At 43.3% G+C, this 22,519-nt stretch overlaps 1 protein-coding gene across 1 annotated transcript in view; it reads right to left on the bottom strand.

The window, feature by feature from the left end:
* Positions 1–343: 343 nt before the first annotated feature.
* Positions 344–22,519, bottom strand: part of NPFFR2 (neuropeptide FF receptor 2) — a 50,627-nt gene continuing 28,451 nt past the window's right edge. The window contains exons 2-4 of the mRNA XM_053404497.1: positions 5,557–5,901; positions 4,289–4,388; positions 344–1,723 (exon numbers count right to left, since the gene is read on the bottom strand). Coding sequence (XP_053260472.1) covers positions 877–1,723; positions 4,289–4,388; positions 5,557–5,884 — 1,275 coding nt within the window. The 5' untranslated portion in view covers positions 5,885–5,901 and the 3' untranslated portion in view covers positions 344–876. The remainder of the gene's footprint in view (positions 1,724–4,288; positions 4,389–5,556; positions 5,902–22,519) is intronic.

Genomic DNA, 22,519 nt, shown 5'->3' with positions numbered 1-22,519 from the left:
CGCATGGCCCTGGGCACTGGCAACCCACACTACGCCACTGGTGCTACCCAACCTTAACGTTCAGGATAGCAACTCAAATATGAATACAAGCATCCATGTGCAAGCACGTGTGTGTGTGAGAGAGAGAGCTTTAATGTTATTCAGTAAAAAGTGTCCTCGCTTCCATCTTTGTCAGGAGCAAGATCCCAGTCCCAGCTAAGGCAAGACTGGGGAGCCTGTCCCCCTCCAGATGTTGTTCAACTCCCACCAGTCCCAGCCAGCACAATGGTCAGGAATGCTGGGATTTGTAGCCTTCACAACATTCAGAGGGCCATGGACTAAGGGACATCCCTGAGCTAAGGGAATTCTCAGGGTGATGGTACCTTCCATGTAAGTGACCTAAAATATATATTCTAAAATAATTAATAAAAGAGGTAAATGTTTATGTTAAGGCCATGGAGTGTTAGGGCATATCCAGGAGTTTTGATTGTTTTGAGTGACCCAGGATTGCCTTTTCAACAGGAAATATTTCCCAGTCTGAAGGGTGTTGGCCTTCTAACTGACAGTATGTCTTAGATAAAAGCTGGTCAAGCTTACACTGATAGGTTTTGCAACAGGCTGCATCCTGCTAAGATCCAGAGCTCCCTTAGAGTCAGGACTTTGAGACTACTCCAGTGAGATGGTCCAAATATCATTTCTAGCTTATGATATAAACATTCCTGGTTTGTACTGGCATAGGAAACCACTTCGCCCCCTGACCCCCTAACCATCAGATGTAATTACAAAAACGTATATACACTGTACAAGCAAGAAAGTCCTAAAACAGCTGCAGATGTTTTTGCCAGATAGGGCTTGAATATCATGGCTCTTTTGGCAAAACCAAACGGCTGAGGTAGTTTATAGCAGGTCCTGCTTAACACCATTGTTGTTGGAAACCTGTTCGAGGTTCTCCATCATCAAAACCTGCGTCTTGTCCATCCAGTTCCCTTTCTGAGTTGACTTCCCCATCATCGCTGATGTAAGGCTATGCTCCGGCTCCTGCGGATCAGCTGCTGGCAAAATGGCATTGCTCTGTCCACGCTGGGAGTAGGTTTCCCTGGGCATCCCATCCCCAGAGCAGAGCTGAAGCCGGAAAACTGCCTGGAAGCCTCGCCGGAAGTTCTCGTTGAAAAAGCCATAGATGATGGGGTTGATGCTACTGTTGAAGAAGGCCAGCCAGTGAGCGAATGGGTAGATGTAGATGTTGATGACCTGCAGCTGTTCCTCGTTCAGGTCAGCGTAGTCGGAGAGCATCGCCAAGGTCCACAAGGGCAGCCAGGAGAGGATGAAAAGCAATGCCACGATGATGAGCATCTTGATGACCTTCAGCTTCTTCCTGCAGACAGAGTGGCGCTCCTGGCCCTGCTTCCCAGAGGCAGGCAACGAGGTGTTGAAGAGCGTGATCCCAATCCGGGCATACATGATGACAATGAGGGACAGAGGGGCCAGGTAGATGTTGGCAAAGAGCACGGTTGTATAGATCTTCCTCATGTCCTGGTTCGGCCAGTCCTCCCGGCACCAGTATATGGGGCTGGTTCTGTTGCCGTAACCGAGCAACACTCGGAAATGCCGGGATTCTTCCACCTTCAACATCACGGCAGACGGGCACATGATGGCAATGGCCAGGACCCAGATGACAACTATGATGACAACCGCTGTCCAGATGGTGAGCTTCTGCTTGAAAGGGTAAACAATGGAGCGGAACCTGCAAGGAAGAGATAAAAACACCTCTAAGTTCATAAACAGACAAGGTTTCCGTTCTGCATGTCTCATATTCTCAACGTGTCTCCTTGGTGGAAAATAGGAAGTTGCCATATATTGATGCACCTCGTTCAGTACTGTCTACACTGACAGTGTCTCTCTGGGATTTTGGACAGACAGGGGACATTCTCAGCCTTACCAGGAGATGCCAGGAATTGAATCTAAGTCCTTCTGTATGCAAAACAGATGCTTTAGCAGTGAATTAGAGTCCTTCCCTTATTCTGGCAGCAAAAAGGAGGAGCGTGTCAGTGATCAGTACAGGTACTCTCCACCTACCAGAGTGTTCCATGATTTTGAAGACTCTGTACTGTACCCAGCCCGTAAGAACAGTATTATCTTATCCACTGGGTGCTTTGTAGGCTGCAGGAAGAAGAATTTGCTGAAGCATTCTAGCTATTTTCCAAAGGAAAAGGAGAGAAGGGAAAGCAGGAAGTGGGGCTTCCACTAGCAGGACTGACTAGTTGAATCAAATCCTAGGAATCCGCCCGTGAGTGGGTGGTTGATCATATGGGTTATTTCCAATTATTTATTTTGGGGCACTTGTATTCTGCCTATTAGCATTTCCAGGGCCATTAGCCTATGGTCATAAAACAATGATCACTAAAATGGCAGATTTTTATTTTGAAAAAAGAAGACTAAAAGAAGATGCTATGAAGTTAACAGAACCTGGAAAATATTAATAATAAAGGTTATTGTGGCCAGTACTGAAAATTGTTCAGTCAGGTTGGTGTGAGGGAAATTGGAGTGGGCTCTGCTTTCAACAAATATAAAAACCAGAGGAAGTGAGGGGTGTGAAGAAGCCATACATAACCAGCACTAAACTATGGTTTTGTGTATGGGTAGCCAATATGGTACTCTTCAGAGGTTGTTGGACTACAGCACCCACCCATCTCAGCAAACATGGCCAATTGCCAGAAACTATGTGAGAGCCGTCTCCTTCATGGATCACTGCCTTGTCGTGTCTTAATGAGGGTGAAAAAGGAGAACGCAAAATATGGTCAGAAGCTCAACATCAAAAAAACTAAGATCATGGCCACTGGTCCTGGCAAATAGAAGGGGAAGAAATGGAGGCAGTGAGAGATTTTACTTTCTTGGCTTCGCTGCAGATGGCGACAGCAGTCACAAAATTAAAATACGTCTGCTTCTTGGGAGAAAAGCAACGACAAACCTAGACAGCATCTTAAAAAGCAGAGACATCACCTTGCCAACAAAGGTCCGTAGAGTTCAAGCTATGGTTTTCCCTGTAGTGATGTACGGAAGTGAGAGCTGGACCATAAAGAAGGCTGATCGCAGAAGAATTGATGCTTTTGAATTATGATGCTGGAGAAGACTCTTGAGAGTCCCATGGACTGCAAGAAGATCAAACCGATCCATTCTTAAGGAAATCGGCCCTGAGTGCTCACTGGAAGGACAGATCCTGAAGCTGAGGCTCCAATACTTTGGCCACCTCATGAGAAGAGAAGACTCCCTGGAAAAGACCCTGCTGTTGGGAAAGATTGAGGGCACAAGGAGAAGGGGACGACTGAGGACGAGATGGTTGGACAGTGTTCTTGAAGCTACTAACATGGGTTTGACCAAACTGCGGGAGGCACTGGAAGACAGGAGTGCCTGGCGTGCTCTGGTCCATGGGGTCACAAAGAGTCGGATACGACTAAACGACTAAACAACAATGTGGGAGTTGAAGTCTTACAACTTCTGAAGGACATCAAATTGGCTGGCCTGGGTTTAGCACTACATCAAAGATGAGACACAGACCCAGATCATTGGACCATCTAGCCCAGAACTTTCTGCTATGATTGGACAAGCTACCATGGCTGGTTTATTTAATTTATTTATCAAATTTCTCTCTCACCCCTCCTCCCAGCCTTGCTCTTGGATACGTGTCTTTCCAAGCTGGTATGTGATTAGAGGAAGAGCTGTGATGGCACATCAGGCTCGCATACACAAGGTCCCAGTTTAATCCCCAGCATCTCCAGGTAGGCCTGAGAATGTCCTCTGCCTGAAACCTCGAGGACCCAATGCTAACCAGCATGGAACAATGGTCTGATTCAGTATATGGCAACTTCCGATGTTCCAATGTAGAAATGTCATGGGTGGAGCCTAAGACCTCATGAGCTCCATCCTGATGCTAAGGCTCCTTAGTCATAAACTCTGTGTCCTGCTAAACTGTACATTTACTCTGCTAGGCCTGGAATCCCCACCTCTTCTCTCTCTGTGCCTCTTTTCCCGTAAAGCTTGAATCACAATAGGTTTGCGGAGGAAGTCTCTCACATCAGTCGAAAGAAGGCCACAAACCCCCACATGTTCTGAAAGCGCCTTCACAGAGCAACAAGCTCACCACTGCATAATTGTGCTGTCTTGTCCCACCGGATTTCTTCCTGATGCTACTGCACAAGCGCATAATTGCACAATAACTGAAGAGGCTTACAAAGACAGCAACCTTGGACAATTGGTACAACTGACATTTTATGTGTTCCATATCCATTTCCAGGCTGTTACAGAGACATACCTGTCGACTGCAATTGCCACTAAAGTGAAGACAGAAGCTGAGACAGATATTCCCTGGACCATTCCGTTCATCTTGCAGGCAATATTCCCAAAGGGCCATCCTGGAGTTTGAAAAGAAAATGGTTATCAGATATTGAAACTGCTTTCATAGCATATCAAAAGGAAAGGACACATTGGGGCTAAACTGGGTGCTTGTCAGGTATGTTTAAATATACACAGTCCTTGTCTGCATATGAAGTTGAGGGTGAGAGGGTCTTTTAGTTCCCACTAAAATCAATGGGCGGTATTCAACAAAATTTTACTATGAACCACAGAAATTAATGAACCCAACTTGTGGATTATTGCATTAGTTCTCCTAGTTGAAGTCCTAGTGCTTCTATCCTGGATTCTAACATTCTTTTTACACTGCAAGACCTGCTGGATTACATAAGCATGGTTTTTTGATTGATATATCATCATGTTGCATTAGATTTTAAACAGTGGGAAAGTACTCTATGCTGGAATACTACAGGAATATTTTTTTGCATCATGTGAAATTACACTGCAGAACTCACATGATTTTCCAGGCTAATGGGGCTGCAAATGGGTTTTTTCATGGAAGTAAATAATACAAAAATGAATGCTAAATTTCCAGTAGTTTTCCAGAGGTGCCTTTTATGCTGTGTGAAAGAGCACATAAAAAAATGCAAATTATCGGGTAAGGAAATGCCAGGAAAATGAAATAAAGTGCTGTCTAAATGCAGCCTGTGTCAGATCCATTACTTTCAGTGGATCTACTATGCATTAAGTCATGACTAGTTTGTGGCACTGTTTTCAAGAGTCTGTTTTAAGTATGACTTAGTTCAGGGATGGGGAATCTGTGGCCCTCCAGATGTTGTTGGACTCCAATTCCCAACAGCCCTAGCTGGCATGGCCAGTGGTCAGTGATGATGGGAATGGGAATCCAGCAAAACCTGGAGGGCAACACAATCCTCACCCTGACCTAGGGTTTGGAATGCTGGTCGTGGTCTGCTATGAGTATGACGTTGTTCATGGTGGGAAAATTATGGACCTTCAGATGTTGCTGGACTCCAACTCCTATCATCCCCGGCCAGAATTGCCAATGGTCAGGGATGGATCTGAGTATGATGTTGTCCATGGATGGGAATCTATGGCCCTACAGATATTGCTGGAGTCCCAACCCCCATCAGCCCTAGCCAGCATGGCCAATGATCAATGGTGATTCCTCTTCCATGACTTCATTGGATACAAGCTAGAGACAAGATTTACCTGATATGATGTTATCCACTAAGGTAGTGGGCATGCAAAATATCCCCACCAGCAGGTCACTGACAGCGAGGTTCAGGATGAAGAGGTTGGTGACAGTGCGCATATGTTTGCTCCTCAGCACGATGAAACACACCACTCCATTGCCAATCATGCACAGGAGGAAGATGAGAAGGTAGGAGATGATGAAGACTGCAGCCACGAGTGGCTGATGGAGGTAGAAACCCACATAGGAAATGTTGGTCTCCATGTTGCAGCTGCTTATATGTCCACTGCAATTTCTCACGGGAGGTCCGCTGACAGACGGACTGGAGTCCAGGTTCTTGCCCATGTTAAAAGTGCGCTTGACTGCAGAAATCAAACAATTGAAAAATGGAGTCAGTGAGGAAAGGGAATGCATCTTGGAACTCTAAAATGTGTCTTGTAACTAGTATGATATGACCAGAAGATAAGATGAACCCTGCTGGGTCAAGCCAATAGCCCATCTAGTCCAGATTTCTGTTCTCACAGCAGCCAACCAGATGCCTATGGGAAGCCCATGGAGGTTCTTGGAGATGCAGCATAGCCTCCATTTTGGCCAATAGCCTTTGATAGTGGTATCCTCTTTGAATTTGCCTAATCCTCTTTTTAAAAACTGGTTTTTATTAAAGATTTACTTGTGTTACAAAACAAACAAACAAGAAAAAGTACATATAGTATAACATGGGAAATGCAAGAAACTATGGGACACTCCAATACCTTGGGCTGATCCACCACCAACTACTGTATAGTGGTACCTCGGGTTAAGTACTTAATTCGTTCCGCAGGTCCGTTCTTAACCTGAAACATCACTTTAGCTAATGGGGCCTCCTGCTGCCGCTGTGCCACCGCCACATGATTTCTGTTTTCATCCTGAAGCAAAGTTCTTAGCCCGAGCCCGAGTGAATGATAAAGACAAGTTTTTGAAAGACCACGAGGAGGATTTACAGAAGGAAGCGGAATCTGGTGAGGAGCCAAGTGCATCAGGAAAAGGAATTTTAGACATAGCAAACTTATCATTTGGACTCCTTGGCCCAGGGAAAAATAAACCACCTACAGAAGAAGAAGAAGAACTTGGCGCAGTTGGAGGAAAAATAAGTAACTTATCATGGCTCTGCAACTTTTAAGTTGGAACTGTAATGGACTTAATTCCCCTCGAAAGAGAAAAGGTGTTTTTCATATATTAAGAAAAGAACAATTGGACTTGATATGTCTACAGGAAACACATGTAATGAGGCTACACAGGAAAATACTTATTAACAAAAGATTGGGACAAGAGTTTATTTCGTCTGATAAGGTCAAAAAGAGAGGAGTGGTGATATACGGAAAGGAGAAATTACTACCGAAATTAATTTTTAAAGATGAACAAGGAAGATATTTGGCAATTGAAATTCAACTTCAAGGAGAGAAATTTCTGATTGTAGGGGTCTATGCACCGAACGAGGGGAAATCTGAATTTTTTAAGAAGTTGCATGAGACTCTTTTGGACTATATGGACTACAATATAATTCTGATGGGGGATATGAATGGAGTCGTATCTACAAACATGGACAAGGCACAAAAACAGGTAGTCACTAAAGATGGTAGATTACCAAAAACTTTCTTTGAATTGACTGACAATATGGACTTGATTGACATCTGGAGAACTAAGAACCCCCTGGGGAGAGAGGGAACTTTCTTCTCTGAAGCTAAGATGGCATGGACTAGAATTGACCAAATTTGGATTACTAGAGGAATGGCACCAAAGATAAAGAAAGTGGAAATCTGCCCTAAAACTTGCTCTGACCATAATGCTGTAAAGATGGAGATGAAGCAAACAACAACCGGCACCTTTAGATGGAGGATGAATGACACTTTATTTAGAGATGAAGTATATAAGAAGGCCCAAAAAACTTTGAGAGATTACTTTGAAATAAATATGTCAACAAATGTTGAAAAAAGAGTAATCTCGGGTGCAAGTAAAGCTGTGATGAGAGGGTTCTTGATACAACAGAATGCAATAAAGAAGAGAAGTTGAAATGAGAAAAAAGATAAAATTTTGGAGAAAATAAAAGAAGGGGAGAAAAAATTGAGAGTAAAGCCAAAGTCACAGGAGATTTTGAGAGAAATAAAACTCTATCAAATACAATATATGGAATTGATGAATCAGGAAATAGAATGGAAAATTAAACAAATGAAACAGAAGACATTTGAATCAGCGAATAAATGTGGGAAACTACTGGCTTGGCAATTGAAAAAAAGACAAAAATTAAATACCACCACAAATTTGGAAGTAGAAGGAAAAGACATACATAATCCAAACGAGATTAGAAACTGCTTCCAGAAGTACTTCAAACAACTATATGCACAAGGGCCACAGAATGAAATGGACATTGATCGTTTTTTGAAAACAAATGGATTACAAAAAATCTCACAAGAAAGCAAACTAATGTTGAATTGCAAAATATCTGACCAGGAGATAGAAGGTGCCATTCAAAATATGCAACTAGGCAAGTCTCCAGGACCGGATGGGCTGACTTCCAGATATTATGGATCTTTGAAAGAGTGGTTATTACAACCTTTGAAGGAAGTCTGCAATGAAATTTTGGAAGGGAAAAGGGCACCAGAGTCGTGGAAAGAGGCTTATATTACACTCATACCGAAAACAGAGACTGAAAAGACTCAACTTAAGAACTACCGTCCCATATCCTTATTAAATGTGGATTACAAAATTTTTGCTGACATTTTGGCTAAGAGACTGAAAAAAGTACTGATGGAAGAGATTCATAAGGATCAAGCGGGCTTTCTTCCGGGAAGACATCTATCTGACAATTTGAGGAACATAATTGACATTTTGGAAAAGTTAGAAGTGAATATAAACACTAAAGCAGTTCTGATATTTGTGGATGTGGAGAAAGCTTTTGACAACATCTCTTGGAGTTTTATGAAAAAGAACCTACAGGGTATGGGGGTGGGTCAAGGTTTTGAGAACGGTATAGGTGCAATATATTCTGAACAAAAGGCCAAATTAATTGTAAATAACGTGGTTACGGAAGAATTTAAGATTGAAATAGGGACACGACAGGGGTGCCCAATTTCCCCATTGCTTTTTATATCGGTCCTGGAGGTCCTGCTGAACATGATCAGAAGGGACCGGTTGGTTAAAGGTATACAGGTCGGAGCCAAACAGTACAAATTGAGAGCATTTGCAGATGACTTAGTCTTAACATTACAGGAGCCAGAATCTAGTACTAAAAGGGTTTTGGAACTAATTCAAGAGTTTGGTCAGGTGGCAGGATTCAAATTGAAGAAGGCAAAAACTAAGGTGTTAGAGAAAAATTTAACATTGATTGAAAGAGAGAGGTTTCAGAATGAAACAGGTTTGACTGTGGTTAAGAAAGTGAAATACCTGGGGATTAATATGACAGCCAAAAATGGGAATTTGTTTAAAGATAACTATGAAAAATGTTGGACAGAAGTGAAAAAAGATTTAGAAATTTGGTCAAATTTGAAGCTTTCCTTGTTGGGCCAAATCGCAGCTATAAAGATGAATGTACTGCCTAGAATGTTGTTTTTGTTTCAAACATTGCAAATTGTGGACAAGATGGACTGTTTCAAGAAGTGGCAGAAAGATATTTCTAGATTTGTCTGGCAAGGCAAGAAGCCTAGAATAAAATTTAAGATATTAACGGATGTAAAGGAAAGGGGTGGATTTGCCCTGCCAGACTTTAAACTTTATTATGAATCAGCAGCATTTTGCTGGCTGAAAGACTGGCTGCTTCTTGAGAATACAGACATTTTGGATTTAGAAGGTTTCAACAACGTTTTTGGGTGGCATGCATATTTGTGGTATGACAAGGTTAAAGCACATAAAGCATTTAAAAACCATATTGTCAGGAAAGCAATGTTTAATGTTTGGATTAGATATAAGGATTTATTGGAAAATAAAACCCCAAGGTGGTTGTCACCAATGGAAGCGAAAGCACAGAAAAAGCTCAATATGGAGGCCAAATGGCCGAAATATTGGGAAATTTTGGAACAGGAAGGAGACAAATTGAAATTGCAGAGTTTCGAGAAACTAAAAGATAAAGTGCGAGATTGGCTTCATTATCATCAGATAATGGAGGAATACAATTCAGATAAGAAAATCGGCTTCCAGGTGGAAAAGTCAAAATTGGAAACAGAATTGTTAGAACCTAAAACTAAGATTTTGTCAAAGATGTATAACTTGCTGTTGAAATGGAATACTCAGGATGAGACGGTCAAATATGCTATGATTAAATGGGCACAAGATGTTGGACATAACATCATGTTTGCTGACTGGGAACAGTTGTGGACCACAGGTATGAAATTTACGGCATGTAATGCCTTAAGAGAGAATATTATGAAAATGATATACAGGTGGTACAAGACCCCAGTCAAGCTGGCAACAATTTATCACTTGCCCGACAATAAATGCTGGAAATGTAAAGAAAATGAAGGTACATTCTTTCACCTTTGGTGGACATGCCCAAGGATTAAGGCTTTCTGGGAAATGATTTATAATGAATTGAAAAAGGTATTTAAATATACCTTCCTGAAGAAACCAGAGGCCTTTCTTCTGGGCATAGTCGGCCAATCGCTGTCAAAGAAGGATAGAACTTTCTTTATGTATGCTACAACAGCAGCAAGAATACTTATCGCAAAGTATTGGAAGACACAGGATTTACCCACTCTGGAAGAATGGCAGTTGAAGATGATTGACTATATGGGATTGGCAGAAATGACTGGCAGAATCCGTGACCAGGGAGAAGAGTCGGCGGAAGAAGATTGGAAGAAATTTAAGGACTATTTACAGAAATATTGTAAAATTAATGAATGTTAGAATGATGTCGGATAGAATTTAAGTGGTTTCCAGCTGTAATGTTTTGAGGGATAGGGGGGGGGAAGGTGTGGAATTAGGTTAAGAATTACTGACAAGGATTTGCTGAACTAATAATTTGAACTGGAATACAAAAAAGGGAGGTATGAGGAGGTCGGGGAAATATGTTAATGAAAAATAACTATTGTGAACTTTATGTGTTTTTAAATTTTTTTGTATTTTTCTACTTTTTGGTATTTTTTTCTTTTTTCTTTTTGATTCTTTTTTCTTTACTGTATTAACTTTGAAAATCTTAATAAATATCTTCTTTTAAAAAAGGTCTTAGCCCGAGGTACTATTTCTGGGTTAGCAGAGTCTGTAACCTGAAGCATCTGTAACCTGAAGCATCTGTAACCCGAGGTACCACTGTACAAGTCTTCGACAACCCAGCATCATCAGGCCATTGACTAACTTTGAGAAACTCCTCCTAACAACAGAGGAACAGAGCAAAGGGATGGTATCTACATTATATAAAATACTACTTCAAGATAGTACACCCCCCCCCCATTATTAAAGATCAATGGGAGCATGACATAGGATACAAAATAAATTCTGTCAAAAATATGCTTCAAACTACCATTTAAATCTATCTCAGCCAAAAGAGAATTCACTCTGAAACTTATCTATTGTGATGGCCTGGGATTTGACTCAGAGGCTGAACCTGAGGAATCCCAGCCTGCACAGGAGTCCCCGCCTCTAGAACCAGCTGAGCCAGGGCTGGGGCATGAGCCTGAAGGGTCCTCACCTGTGCTGGATCCTCTGGTGCAGGCATCAGCTGAGTCTGCTCTGGCCCCTGAGGTGATGCAGAACCCATTGCCTGCAGGTGCTCCACTCTCAGCCCTGTCAGGGGAAGAGGAGGTTGCCTCTGGGTCCGGTAACCCTCCAGCCTCTCCTGAGCTGCAGAGGCTCAGGGCAGAGAGGCAGAGGGAACTAAGTTCCTGCAGGAGGAGTGCTTGCCTCCAGGCCAGGAGAGGCAAGTCACCTGTGGACCGGGACCACCCTATGCCTCAGGGCAGATAAAAGCCAGTCAGCCCCAGCCTGCGGGAGCAACGTTGTTGCTAGCCTGTTTCTGCCTGCACCCTGTCCTGCTCTTCTGCCAGAGTTCCTGACCCCACCCAACTCCCTGCCTTGGACCCAGCTACAGCTTTGACGGAGAGCCTCCATATCGCACCATCGACCATGGACTGGACTTGGACCTCACCTCTCGGTTAGCCCCCAGGACATCTATAGATGGTACCTAACACCACAGAAGCTGGCACTGATACATCCAGGAACCTCAGCTAAATGCTGAAGAGGCTGCACCTCCATAGGTACATATCTCCAAATGTGGTGGAAATGCCTCAAGGTTCATTGCTTTTGGGTATCAGTATTGCGGGAAATCTCCAGAATAACAAAACAGGTAATAGAAGCAACCACAGAACTAGCCCTATTAAATATCCTCCAGGACAAAAACACACATGCACAATGCAAGACCTATCAGGAGCAAACATAGACCACTGGTACCAAAATGTATGGGAAACCTGTTGATATTTTCACCTCTCCCTTTGCAAGAATCTTCTGATCTGATGTTTTGAGAAAGGAGGGGGCGGAAACTGCTCTTCTACTCTTCCACTCCTGAATGACTGCCTGACTCTGTGTGTGGAGAAAGTCTTCCCTATGTAGTGACTAGATGGCTGAGTGGGAGCTGTAACACTCATGGCAAGCCAGTAGTTCTTTAGTTTGTAGTAGCTATTAGAAATAAAAGGAGTTATGCTTCACTGCTAGTTTCTGTGTTATTTATACTCTGCATGAGTCTGGTGCTCACAATGAACATTTGTGAGTCCAGTGCACTGGAACCTGTTTTCCAGGATTGGAAGGTCTCTGAAAGTGCTCCAGTCACCTAGCCCAGTCGAGGCAGAACCAGTTACTGAGTCCAGTCGCTGCACATCGGTTGAAAGGTGTACTGACAAAACTGCCCTACTAGAAAAGTTAATCAACAAACTTAAAGTAGCACGGGGACAAGCAAAGAAGGACTCCTTCACCCTGGTATGGCTTTCCTTTACCATATATACAGCACAAGAAGACAATGATTTATCCCCCCAAAAGTATATGAATCAATTTGGCTAATCTGACCCAACAATTCCCTCCACCCACCTGTCACACATACAAACAAATCACACTGTGATCGCCTGAATGCCTAATCCTCTTTTAAAGCCATCTGAGGCAGTGGCCATCAGCTAATCATCATTGCAGTGTCTAGTTAATTAAGAATTAAACAGATGCAAAGGCTTGTCTGCACAATCAGTGTAATATCAGGCAGACATCCATGATGAATTTGCCCAATATGCTGTATTTTGCCAGTTCAAAAATCATGGATATGTTTGTGTGTATGTGGGGAGCCGTTAGCATGATTAGTTTAGTGATTCACTGCTATGCTTACAGTGATTAATGAACCCATTCAGCATCTTGAAACAGTCTAAAAATGGAAAACTGCCAGCTGAAACCTTGCTGTACAAATTATGCAAAGGTTGAGGCTAGATAATTTGTGTGACTATGTGAGTTTGCCCATCTGCCAATTCTCTCCATAATAATCCATAATAAGTATATTTTTTCTCTCATGGAGGTGTTTCCATTCTCATGTGAATGGACTCACATACAGAGAACAGGGATGAGCATTCTAGTAATGGAACACCTGAACAGACTATCTTGGGCAAGGTTCTCTGACCAGATCCAGGTCTGTTGGAGGAAACTGATTTTCTAGATCCATTTCAGTCAGGGTTTAGGCCCAGTTTTGTCACAGAAACTGCTTTGGGCACCCTGTAGGAAGATTTCTGTCAGGAGAGGAATTAACTGTCCTTGTTAGTTCTCCTCAACCTCTCAGCAGCTTTTGATATGGACTATGGTATCCTTCTAGAGTGGCTGCCCAAGTTAGGGGTGGGTGGCACTGGTTTGAAGTGGTTCTGGTCCAAATTAGGTGGTTGTTTCCAGAGGTGAGGTGGATGCTTGGGAAGCTCTCTTTGGCCCTCTCAGGGTTTGATTTTATATCCACATGAAACTGCTGAGCAGAGTCACCCAGAGTTTTGGAGTGTGTTGTCAGCAATATGCTGATGACACACAACTCTACTTCTCCTTTACATCTGCAGGTGAGGCAGTGGATGTGCTGGACCAATGTTTTGCCTCAGCAACGGACTGGAAGAGAGCCAACAAACTGCAGATCAATACAGATAAGATTGAGGCACTGTTAGTGGGTGGTTCCCTAGATCAGATGGCTGAGAGATTGCCTGCTCTTAATGGGGTTATATTCTCCATGAAGGAGCGAGTATTTGGGGGTACTCCTGGATCATTGAGTTTCTGGTGGCCTCAGTGGCACTCAGTCAGCTTTGACTAGTGGCCCAAGTTTGCTCCTATCTGAACAGGGACTTTTATCATCTATGCTCTGGTAACCTCTAGGTTAGATTACAACATGTTATTTGTAGGGCTGCCTCTGAAGACGGTTTGGTTGCTCACTGAGGCAAAACGGTTGCATATTACACTGATCTTGGCCTGACTTGCCAGTTTCTGAGCCCAATTCAAAGTGCTGGTTTTAACTTATAAATCCCTAAATGGCTCAGGACTGTAATACCTCAAGAACTGCTTCTCCTCATATGAACAAACCCAGATCCTGCAATCATCTTCAGAGGCCCTTCTTCATGTTCCTCCTCCACAAGAGGTGGCAACATGAGACTGTGCCTTTTCTGCAGTGGCTTCGTATTTGTGGAATGCTCTTCCCCAGGGAGACTCATCTGGTACCTTTAGATGCCAGGAGAAAATGTTCGTCATCAAATAGGCCTGATGCCCTTTGACATCTGATGCCCTTTTAAATGTGCTGTGGGAGCAGGGTATTGTTTTCTTGTGTTTATTATGTATTTTGTGTTTTTATCTTATATTTTTATGCTGTGAAGCACCCTGAGATCTTCGGGTGAAGGGTGGTATACAAATTTAATAAAGAAAGGTTATAATAATAAACATTTTCATGAGCGATTTTTTTTAAAAAAAACAAGCAAGCAAAGAAACAAACTGATGCGATGAATGGAACTTAAGTTTGGAAATATGAAAAATAGAGAGAACCGGAAGTCGATCGATTTGTCCATCCCTAGTTGCTAAATGCTTTGTTCCAAAGTGCAGTTATTGTGCTGTTTGTGTTTTCTACCCTGAAAGAGAGAATCAGAAAGATAAATATGCATTCTCGCTTTCGTCAGCAGAGGTCAAAAGGGGAGTTGAAAAGAAAAGAGGGAGAAATACAAAAAGCATAGTATTGGGATAATCTGAAGACGATGTCTTGGTGTGCTTCCGTGCTGATTGATTATATGGTGTCAAAAGCACATAGTGGAACCATTTTGTAACCTAAGTAGAGGTTAGAAAGGAAAAGGAAAGGAAGAAGAAGCACAATTCTTTTCAGAGCCAAATTGCTGTTTTTTCCTGAGAATGTCATTTCCTCACTATGTGGCAAGATTTAAAAAATAGTAAAGAAGAGAGAGCACCTGGACCATAAAACTATGTAGCATTATTAAAATTAATTAATAGTTCAGGAGAACATCAGGAACCCAGGTTCTTCAAGGTGCTGCTAGATCAATACAGGCAGCGACCATTTTAGGTGCATCTGATACATGTGAGTTTGTGTGCACATGCGTCACTCTGAACCCAGAAATGACCCCAAAACATCGCAAAAAAGGGGGGAACAGGGTTGGAGCAGGGGCAGAATAGGGGGTTTGCAGGTGTTATCAATGGTTTTTTTCAACTATACATGATTTCGCTTAAACGCATGGTGCCTTGGAACGTAACCCTCACGTAAATTGGGAGCTTCCTGCCAGAAATGAATACTGCTAAATGTTATTGGACAGCAGCTCTCACCATCCCTAACCATCTGACCATGCTTGCTGGAGTTAATAGGATAGAAAGATAGATGATAGATAGATAGATGATAGATAGATAGATAGATAGATGATAGATAGATGATAGATAGATGATAGATAGATAGATAGATGATAGAGATAGATCGATAGATCGATAGATCGATAGATAGATATAGATAAATAGATAGATAGATGATAGATAGAGATAGATAGATAGATAATAGATAGATAGAGATAGATATAGATAGATAGATAGATAGATAGATAGATGATAGATAGATAGATAGATAATAGATAGATAGAGATAGATATAGATAGATAGATAGATGATAGATAGATAGATGATAGATAGATAGATAGATGATAGATATTGGCTGAAAAACAAGACTCATAACTGGCAGGGTTGCAGAGCACAAAAGCACACGTTGTGAAGGAGATGGAAAATGGAACCATGCCATAAATATCTATAACCTTGTTGATGTAGGTAAAAATGCATATTGTAATGTGCATTTTTGATGAGGACGTCTGTTGAATTTCATCGTTCTCTGCCAAGGGCAGAAGAGAAGAGGGAAAATAAAAGTTGCAACACTGCTTTGTGTGGATGCAAATCAACACGGTTCCACACCAACAACGTGCAAGGGCTCAGGGGTTGGCTCATTTGAATTAAGGTAATTTGAATCACATTAAATAAAGACCCATTTTGCTAAGCGAATATAAATCAGGTTTCCTGTTTTGCAGGCCATTTATATCCTGAAGAAGTGTTCCTGCATATCAAACGGTGTTTACAATCACAAAAGTATAGCGGGTTGCAACTAAAAGTACAAGAGAGAGGTACTGAATGACTGAGAATGTAACATGAACCTTTTGGCCATGAAGCTCTCGTGTCTTTTCCCTTGCGGAATTGCATAGCCTCCACATTTGTTTCAATGGATGGAAATAAGGGTCCGTACTCCTACAGTCAGTGATCTCCCATTTTTGGCTGGGATTTCTAGGCTAAGCCAGCAATTGTGATTCACAAGGTTTGAGCAACCACAGGGCAAGGCATAGTAGGTGTCTTGTGTCCAGACTGCTATTATTATGATTTATTAGATTTTTTAGATTTATATACCACCCCCTGAGGTATACGAAGAAGCTATCTTAGATGGGCTTTGCATTTTATAACATTAAGAACCATAGAGTGATAATTCCTCAGTTGCCACTAGCCTTGCAGAGAACAGGAAATATCAGAATATATCATTTAAAACCTACTCTCACAAGGAAATCCCTTGGGACCAGCTCTAATTTGGTATTCAGCAGCTCCATGCTGACTTTGAAAACTGTTCCCATGACACATATGAAAACATTTTGGTCAAAGGGGATGTAAATACAGCACTCTATGAAGACAATGCTGTGAACTAGAAGAAGAAGAAGAAGAGTTTGGATTTGATATCCCGCCTTTCACTCCCTTTAAGGAGTCTCAAAGCGGCTAACATTCTCCTTTCCCTTCCTCCCCCACAACAAACACTCTGGGAGGTGAGTGGGGCTGAGAGACTTCAAGGAAGTGTGACTGGCCCAAGGTCACCCAGCAGCTGCATGTGGAGGAGCGGAGACGCGAACCTGGTTCCCCAGATTACAAGACTACCGCTCTCAACCACTACACCACACTGGCTCTGGATATTGAAGACATTAAGAAGCTCAGGAACCCAGCTGGCCACCCTTATGGGAAAGGCTGGTGAGGTTTTGACAGCTTCCAGGCTCTGATGACTGCTTGCTGTCCCACCTCTGAGCACCCAAACAACTCCCAGCTCAGAACTATGGAAGGGGGTGAGGATCATGGTGCAATTAACAGGACAATTCCCCACCTCACCTCTGCAACTCCAACGTAGCGAGGGAGGCTCGTCGCTCATCACACTCACCAAAACAGGTTGGCAGAATCACCATGGCGATTGCAGCAACCAGAACTTTTGAAGCCTTCTTGTAGCAAGGAGAGCCACTCAAGCCCTTCGACCCACAAGTAGACACACTTCTGACAGTTCTGCCTGCTGTGTTTTTACTTATCAAAGGTGGGTTGGATAGTTACTGGGAAGAACAGTGCTTCCTCATGATAGAAAAAGGTAATATCCAGGGCACTCGTAACTATTCATAATCCACAGTTGGCACACACTAAAGGCCTTGGGTGATCAGAAGTTCCAGCTGGTGTAGAATGTGACAGATGGGGCAGATAGCCAATAACCTATGCCAACATGGTTGAAACATCTGCACTGACTGCCCATCTGCTATTGAGCCAGATTTAAGATTTTTGCATTCATTTACAAAGCCCTGAGCAATTTGTTTGTAGTGCCAGGGCTACCACTGCACTCATGGTCCTGCCACTCATGGCCAAGTAGGAAGGTGGGAGGCAGAATATCACTACTCCAGCCTGGAGCCAGTGCAGCAATTTGGCTTGATGCTGTTGCATGACAGCAGTGAAACCAGCCTAGTATCCAATTAACCCTGGACCAACTCAGCTCCTCCCAGCTATAGAAAGTCCCATTTAGGAGCCTTCGGGTGGATAGCAGCAGCACAGATTCTGCTGATAGCATCCTGCCCACCTGAATAGTGGCTGGCAAAAGGCCACCTTCACCCTCAGCTGGACAGAGGGGCGTTTCTGCCTGATCCAATGCACTCCCAGCCCAATGTACACAGAGTGTGGATTGCTCTTTACCCACTTCACAAGGTTGTTGTGAGGTTAAGATGGGGAAAAGAACTAAGTTATGGTTACCAGATGTCCCCGTTTTCCAGGGACAGTCCCTGGATTTACAAATCTGTCCCCAGACAAAATCCGTCCCCGGAATGTCCCTGGATTTCATTTAATGTCCCCGGATTTATATTTTAAGTGTTGTAGATTTATTAGTAGGGAATGAATGTTGTGTGATTGGTTCAACGGCACAAGACACATCATAAGGGGACTTCCGGCGAGGCAAAATGGCAGGTGCCAAGGCAGCGAGCAGCTCCTGAAGCCAGACAGAGCTAACTGTGCTACCAGGCTGGCTCCGGGATGCTGAAACTGCCGCCACCACCACAGGGGAACAGGGGACACCTGGCGCGTCAACTAGGGAAACCACTGACACACACACACACACACCCCACAACCCAAATTGAGCTGGAAGCGAGAGTGCCCAGCCATCCAGCCGACTGCCCAGCAGCGCTCCGGGCCAGGAAAAACCCAAGAGCCAATGCAGTGAGAAGGAGGAGAGGAGAGGGAGAAGGAAGAGAGAGAAAGTGGAAGGAGAAAAAAGAGAGGTAGGAGAGCACTGGGAGGGCAAGGACACGTGGCCGAGCCCAGGCCCAACCCGAGCCTTCTCCACGGCAGCTAGCGCTCCAAGAGAGCAGGCCGGAGCCCAGAGGAAGGCCATGCAACAGAGGAGACCACAATGGTTGGCCATTGTGAAAATGCAATGCTGGACTAGTTCTTCTGATGTTTAAAGATTTCTTATTTTTGTCTCCAGAAGAAGGGACAGTAGACTGCAAGTGATGAGCAGTGACCAAGCCCACAGAGCATTACTCTGTGAGTGTTACCTATCAGACCACAGCGAGGGTCTTGAAGCAGGGCGCAGCTGGTTTACGTGCCAAGCTCTTTTGCATCTCATTAGACTCTGTGCAGAAGCTGCTGGAGCATGAGGTCAGTAGCAAGCAAAAGAGAAAAGATGCTTTATTGCACAAAAGAACTACCACCACATCAAAGAACCATGTGCTTGGCAAGTGCCTGATTTGGACTAAACACTTGAAGATGCGGCATGTTAAGCAGAAGAAGAACTTGCTGGATCAGACCCATCATGGCCCATCTAGTCTGACATCCTGTTCTCACAGTGGCCACCCAGATGCCTTTGGGAAAACTTTCAGCATAATCCTGAAGCCGTCCACAAAGCCAGGGGAACAGCTGCCCCTAAAGTCACGCTCCTTTGCAACCTAGGCTGAAGCACTTTGTAGATTGCTGTGGTGCTTGCATACTAAGGCAGATGCAGTAACCATGCTGTTATGTACTGAGTTGAATAGGATCCAAAAGGCAGCAGTCTGATTGGTCCTAGAACAATAGGATCCAAAAGGCAGCAGTCTGATTGGTCCTAGAACAATAGGATTCAGAATGCAGCAGTCTGATTGGTCCTAGAACAATGCAGCAGTATGATTGGTTGGCAGGAACTACCCAATCATGCTCCAGATAGAAGTGAATCCACAACCTGATTGGCTTACAGTAGAATTCCGGAATTAGCCAATCATGTGCAGCCCATTGTGTAAATAATGTATATAAAGCAGATACTTTGAGGGGACTTTCATTCATTCCTCCTCACCACTATGAGCTGAATAAAGAGCATGAAATCACTTTGCGACTCTGAGTATATTTCACTCTATCATGACTCTTAGTGCCTTTGAATCTAGGAGCCTTCCAGCCATGATAATTTGCTGTAATAATACAGTTTTAAAGCACTGCTTTAAGAAATATTAAATCTTCCCTCAGATTGTTTCTGCTGCTTTTTTCCATGAGGAAATTGCATATGTGAGTGGAGGGGGGTGTTTTTAAATTAATAAAGAAAAACTAGGAAAACAAAACATGTGATTCACCCCCTATTATTCTTCCAAACCAAGGACTTTCACATTTGTACGCAGCAGTCTACATGTATTAACATGCACAAAGGCTGCCTTTGTGCAATTTGTTTCCTTTGCTGGTACATCATGTTGTCGAGCAGCTTGGCTCAAAGAGCATAAGATTGGTCAATACAGGTGCTATAATGAGGCAAGGTGCGGCTTGCGGACAGTCCCAGGGAGTGCTTCCTTCCTGCCACTAACATTGGCTGTCCAACTGTCCAGCTCTCAGCCAGCCAGCCACCTCTTCTCCCAGCCTCCCTTCTATTTCATGAGGAATACTGCATGAGGTTGCAATAAGAGCGGGGGCTAGAAAGGCTGAAACTTAGCAAAGTAACTTTAAACTTTTGCTATGTTTTAAACAATCTCTCTAGCTACTACAGCAGCAGCACTGCAGGCACTGTCCCAGCCATGTCACCCAGAATGCCTTGCTCTAAGGAAGGATCCCCTGAGCTGTTCCTCAGAGTGAGGCAGATGTGAGTGGGAGAAACTGCTAATGGTGCCACCAAGGGAAGTCATAGTTCTGCTCTGTTCTGCCCTGGTCAGACCACACCTGGAATACTGTGTCCAGTTCTGGTCACCAAGATTTAAGGATATTGACAAGCTGGAATGTGTGCAGAGGGGGGTGACCAAGATGATCAAGGGTCTGGAAACCAAGCCTTATGAGGAATGGTTGAAGGAGCTGAGTATGTTTGGCCTGGAAAAGATGAGACTAAGAGGAGATATGATAGCCATCTTCAAATATCTTCAAGACTTGCCAGATCTAAAGCTTTATTATGAGGCCTCATGTCTGTGTTGGTTAAAAGAATGGATGCCTCTGAAAAATACGGATCTATTGGACACAGAAGGATGGGACAACAGATATGGGTGGCACACATACCTAGGCTACAATAACATGAAAGTACATAGGGTTTTTTTTTTAAATGATATAATTCAAAAATCTCTATATACAATTTGGAATAGATATAAAAACTTGCTGGAGCCAATCTCTACAATTCTGATTCTCTGACGGTTAAATCATTCTAGGATTTGCAGTTCTGTGAGGGCAATAAGGACCTCCTAACAATTCTAGGGACGCGGGTGGCGCTGTGGGTTAAACCACAAAGCCTAGGACTTGCCGATCAGAAGGTCAGTGATTCGAATCCCCGTGACGGGGTGAGCTCCCGTTGCTCGGTCCCTGCTCCTGCCCATCTAGCAGTTCGAAAGCACATCATGTGCAAGTAGATAAATAGGGACCACTCCGGCGGGAAGGTAAACGGCATTTCCGTGTGCTGCTCTGGTTCACCAGAAGTGGCTTAGTCGTACTGGCCACATGACCCGGAAGCTGTCTGCGGACAAACGCCGGCTCCCTCGGCCTATAGAGCGAGATGAGCACGCAACCCCAGAGTCGGTCACGACTGGACCTAATGGTCAGGGTTCCCTTTACCTTTTACCTTTAACAATTCTAGGCACCATTAATAAATTATATAATAAAAGAATATGAACACTGTTAATAAATCCTACAATTCCCAGGATATTTTAAATGTATAGTACAAATGTGTGTCACAGGTATTTCTATGAGAAGTGTGAACTGAGTTGTTTTCTCATGGCAAAGGTCCTGTAGTCTATCGTTTCTTCCAATGACCTTACCAATTGCCTTAGTACAACTGCAGAGGGAAATGAATTTACAGAAAAAGGAAAGTAGGGAGTGTGTCCCTGTATCAGCTTGCTACAACACAGTATCTTCTTTTTTTCTTAACCAGTTTCCCAGAATTGTTAGGACTATTGGAGATTGCAGGGTCCTTAATTGGTTCTCAGAACACTTTGCTTTCTTCTTTGATGAAAAGGAAGTCGTCAAGAGTAAGAGAAACAAATTGGACATCCATATCATTTCTGTGAAGTAGGAAATGCGAGCTATAAATGGCACACCAAGGAAACAGAATGAGAGGGAGAGAGTCATAAAAATGGTATGAATAAAAGAAACTGAAGTGTTAAAGGATCGCTGTTGCACTTAACTTGAACTTTGCTCAGCACTTCTCAGTCTCTTTCTGGGGATGGCAAAATTTGCAATAAAGGAAGCAGCAGGTTGTTTTCTACCCCAATGAAGTTAAGTTTTTCATGTTTTGTTACATTTTCGTTGGTGGTCTTCATGCCTCAAAGGTCCATCTCCCCCAGTGCACTGACACCTAACAACCTTCTCCACATTATATAAAATTCAGAATTCATTCAGCAATAAGTGGCTAATTCCAGAATAATGAGAAATCCCAATGAGGAGAGTTTGCCTAGCATCTACCACTGAAAGCGATGATTATCACATGCATTCATAAATAAACAACTGAAACATGTGCTATTCACAAGCAGATACACCACTTGATTTCTCTACAGTTCATCACTGTAGAGATGAACTGTGCTAAAAAATCAGCAAGCCTTTCTTGAAGCCAATTATCAAGGGCTTGATTGAAACCCACAATTTGTTCCCCTGATCCACCACCCATACATTGGGAAGGGGGGAGGCATTCTGATGTTATGCTGACCTCAAGATGCAGCACAGTTGCAGGGTGGAATGCTCTGTCGCATGAGACCAGGGCCCTGAAGGATTTAACTTCCTTCCGTAAGACAG

The sequence above is a fragment of the Podarcis raffonei genome, chromosome 9, assembly GCF_027172205.1.
Source record: "Podarcis raffonei isolate rPodRaf1 chromosome 9, rPodRaf1.pri, whole genome shotgun sequence".
Taxonomy (NCBI): domain Eukaryota; kingdom Metazoa; phylum Chordata; class Lepidosauria; order Squamata; family Lacertidae; genus Podarcis; species Podarcis raffonei.
Note: the sequence above shows the minus strand (reverse complement) of the source record. Positions and strands in the feature narration are given on the sequence as shown.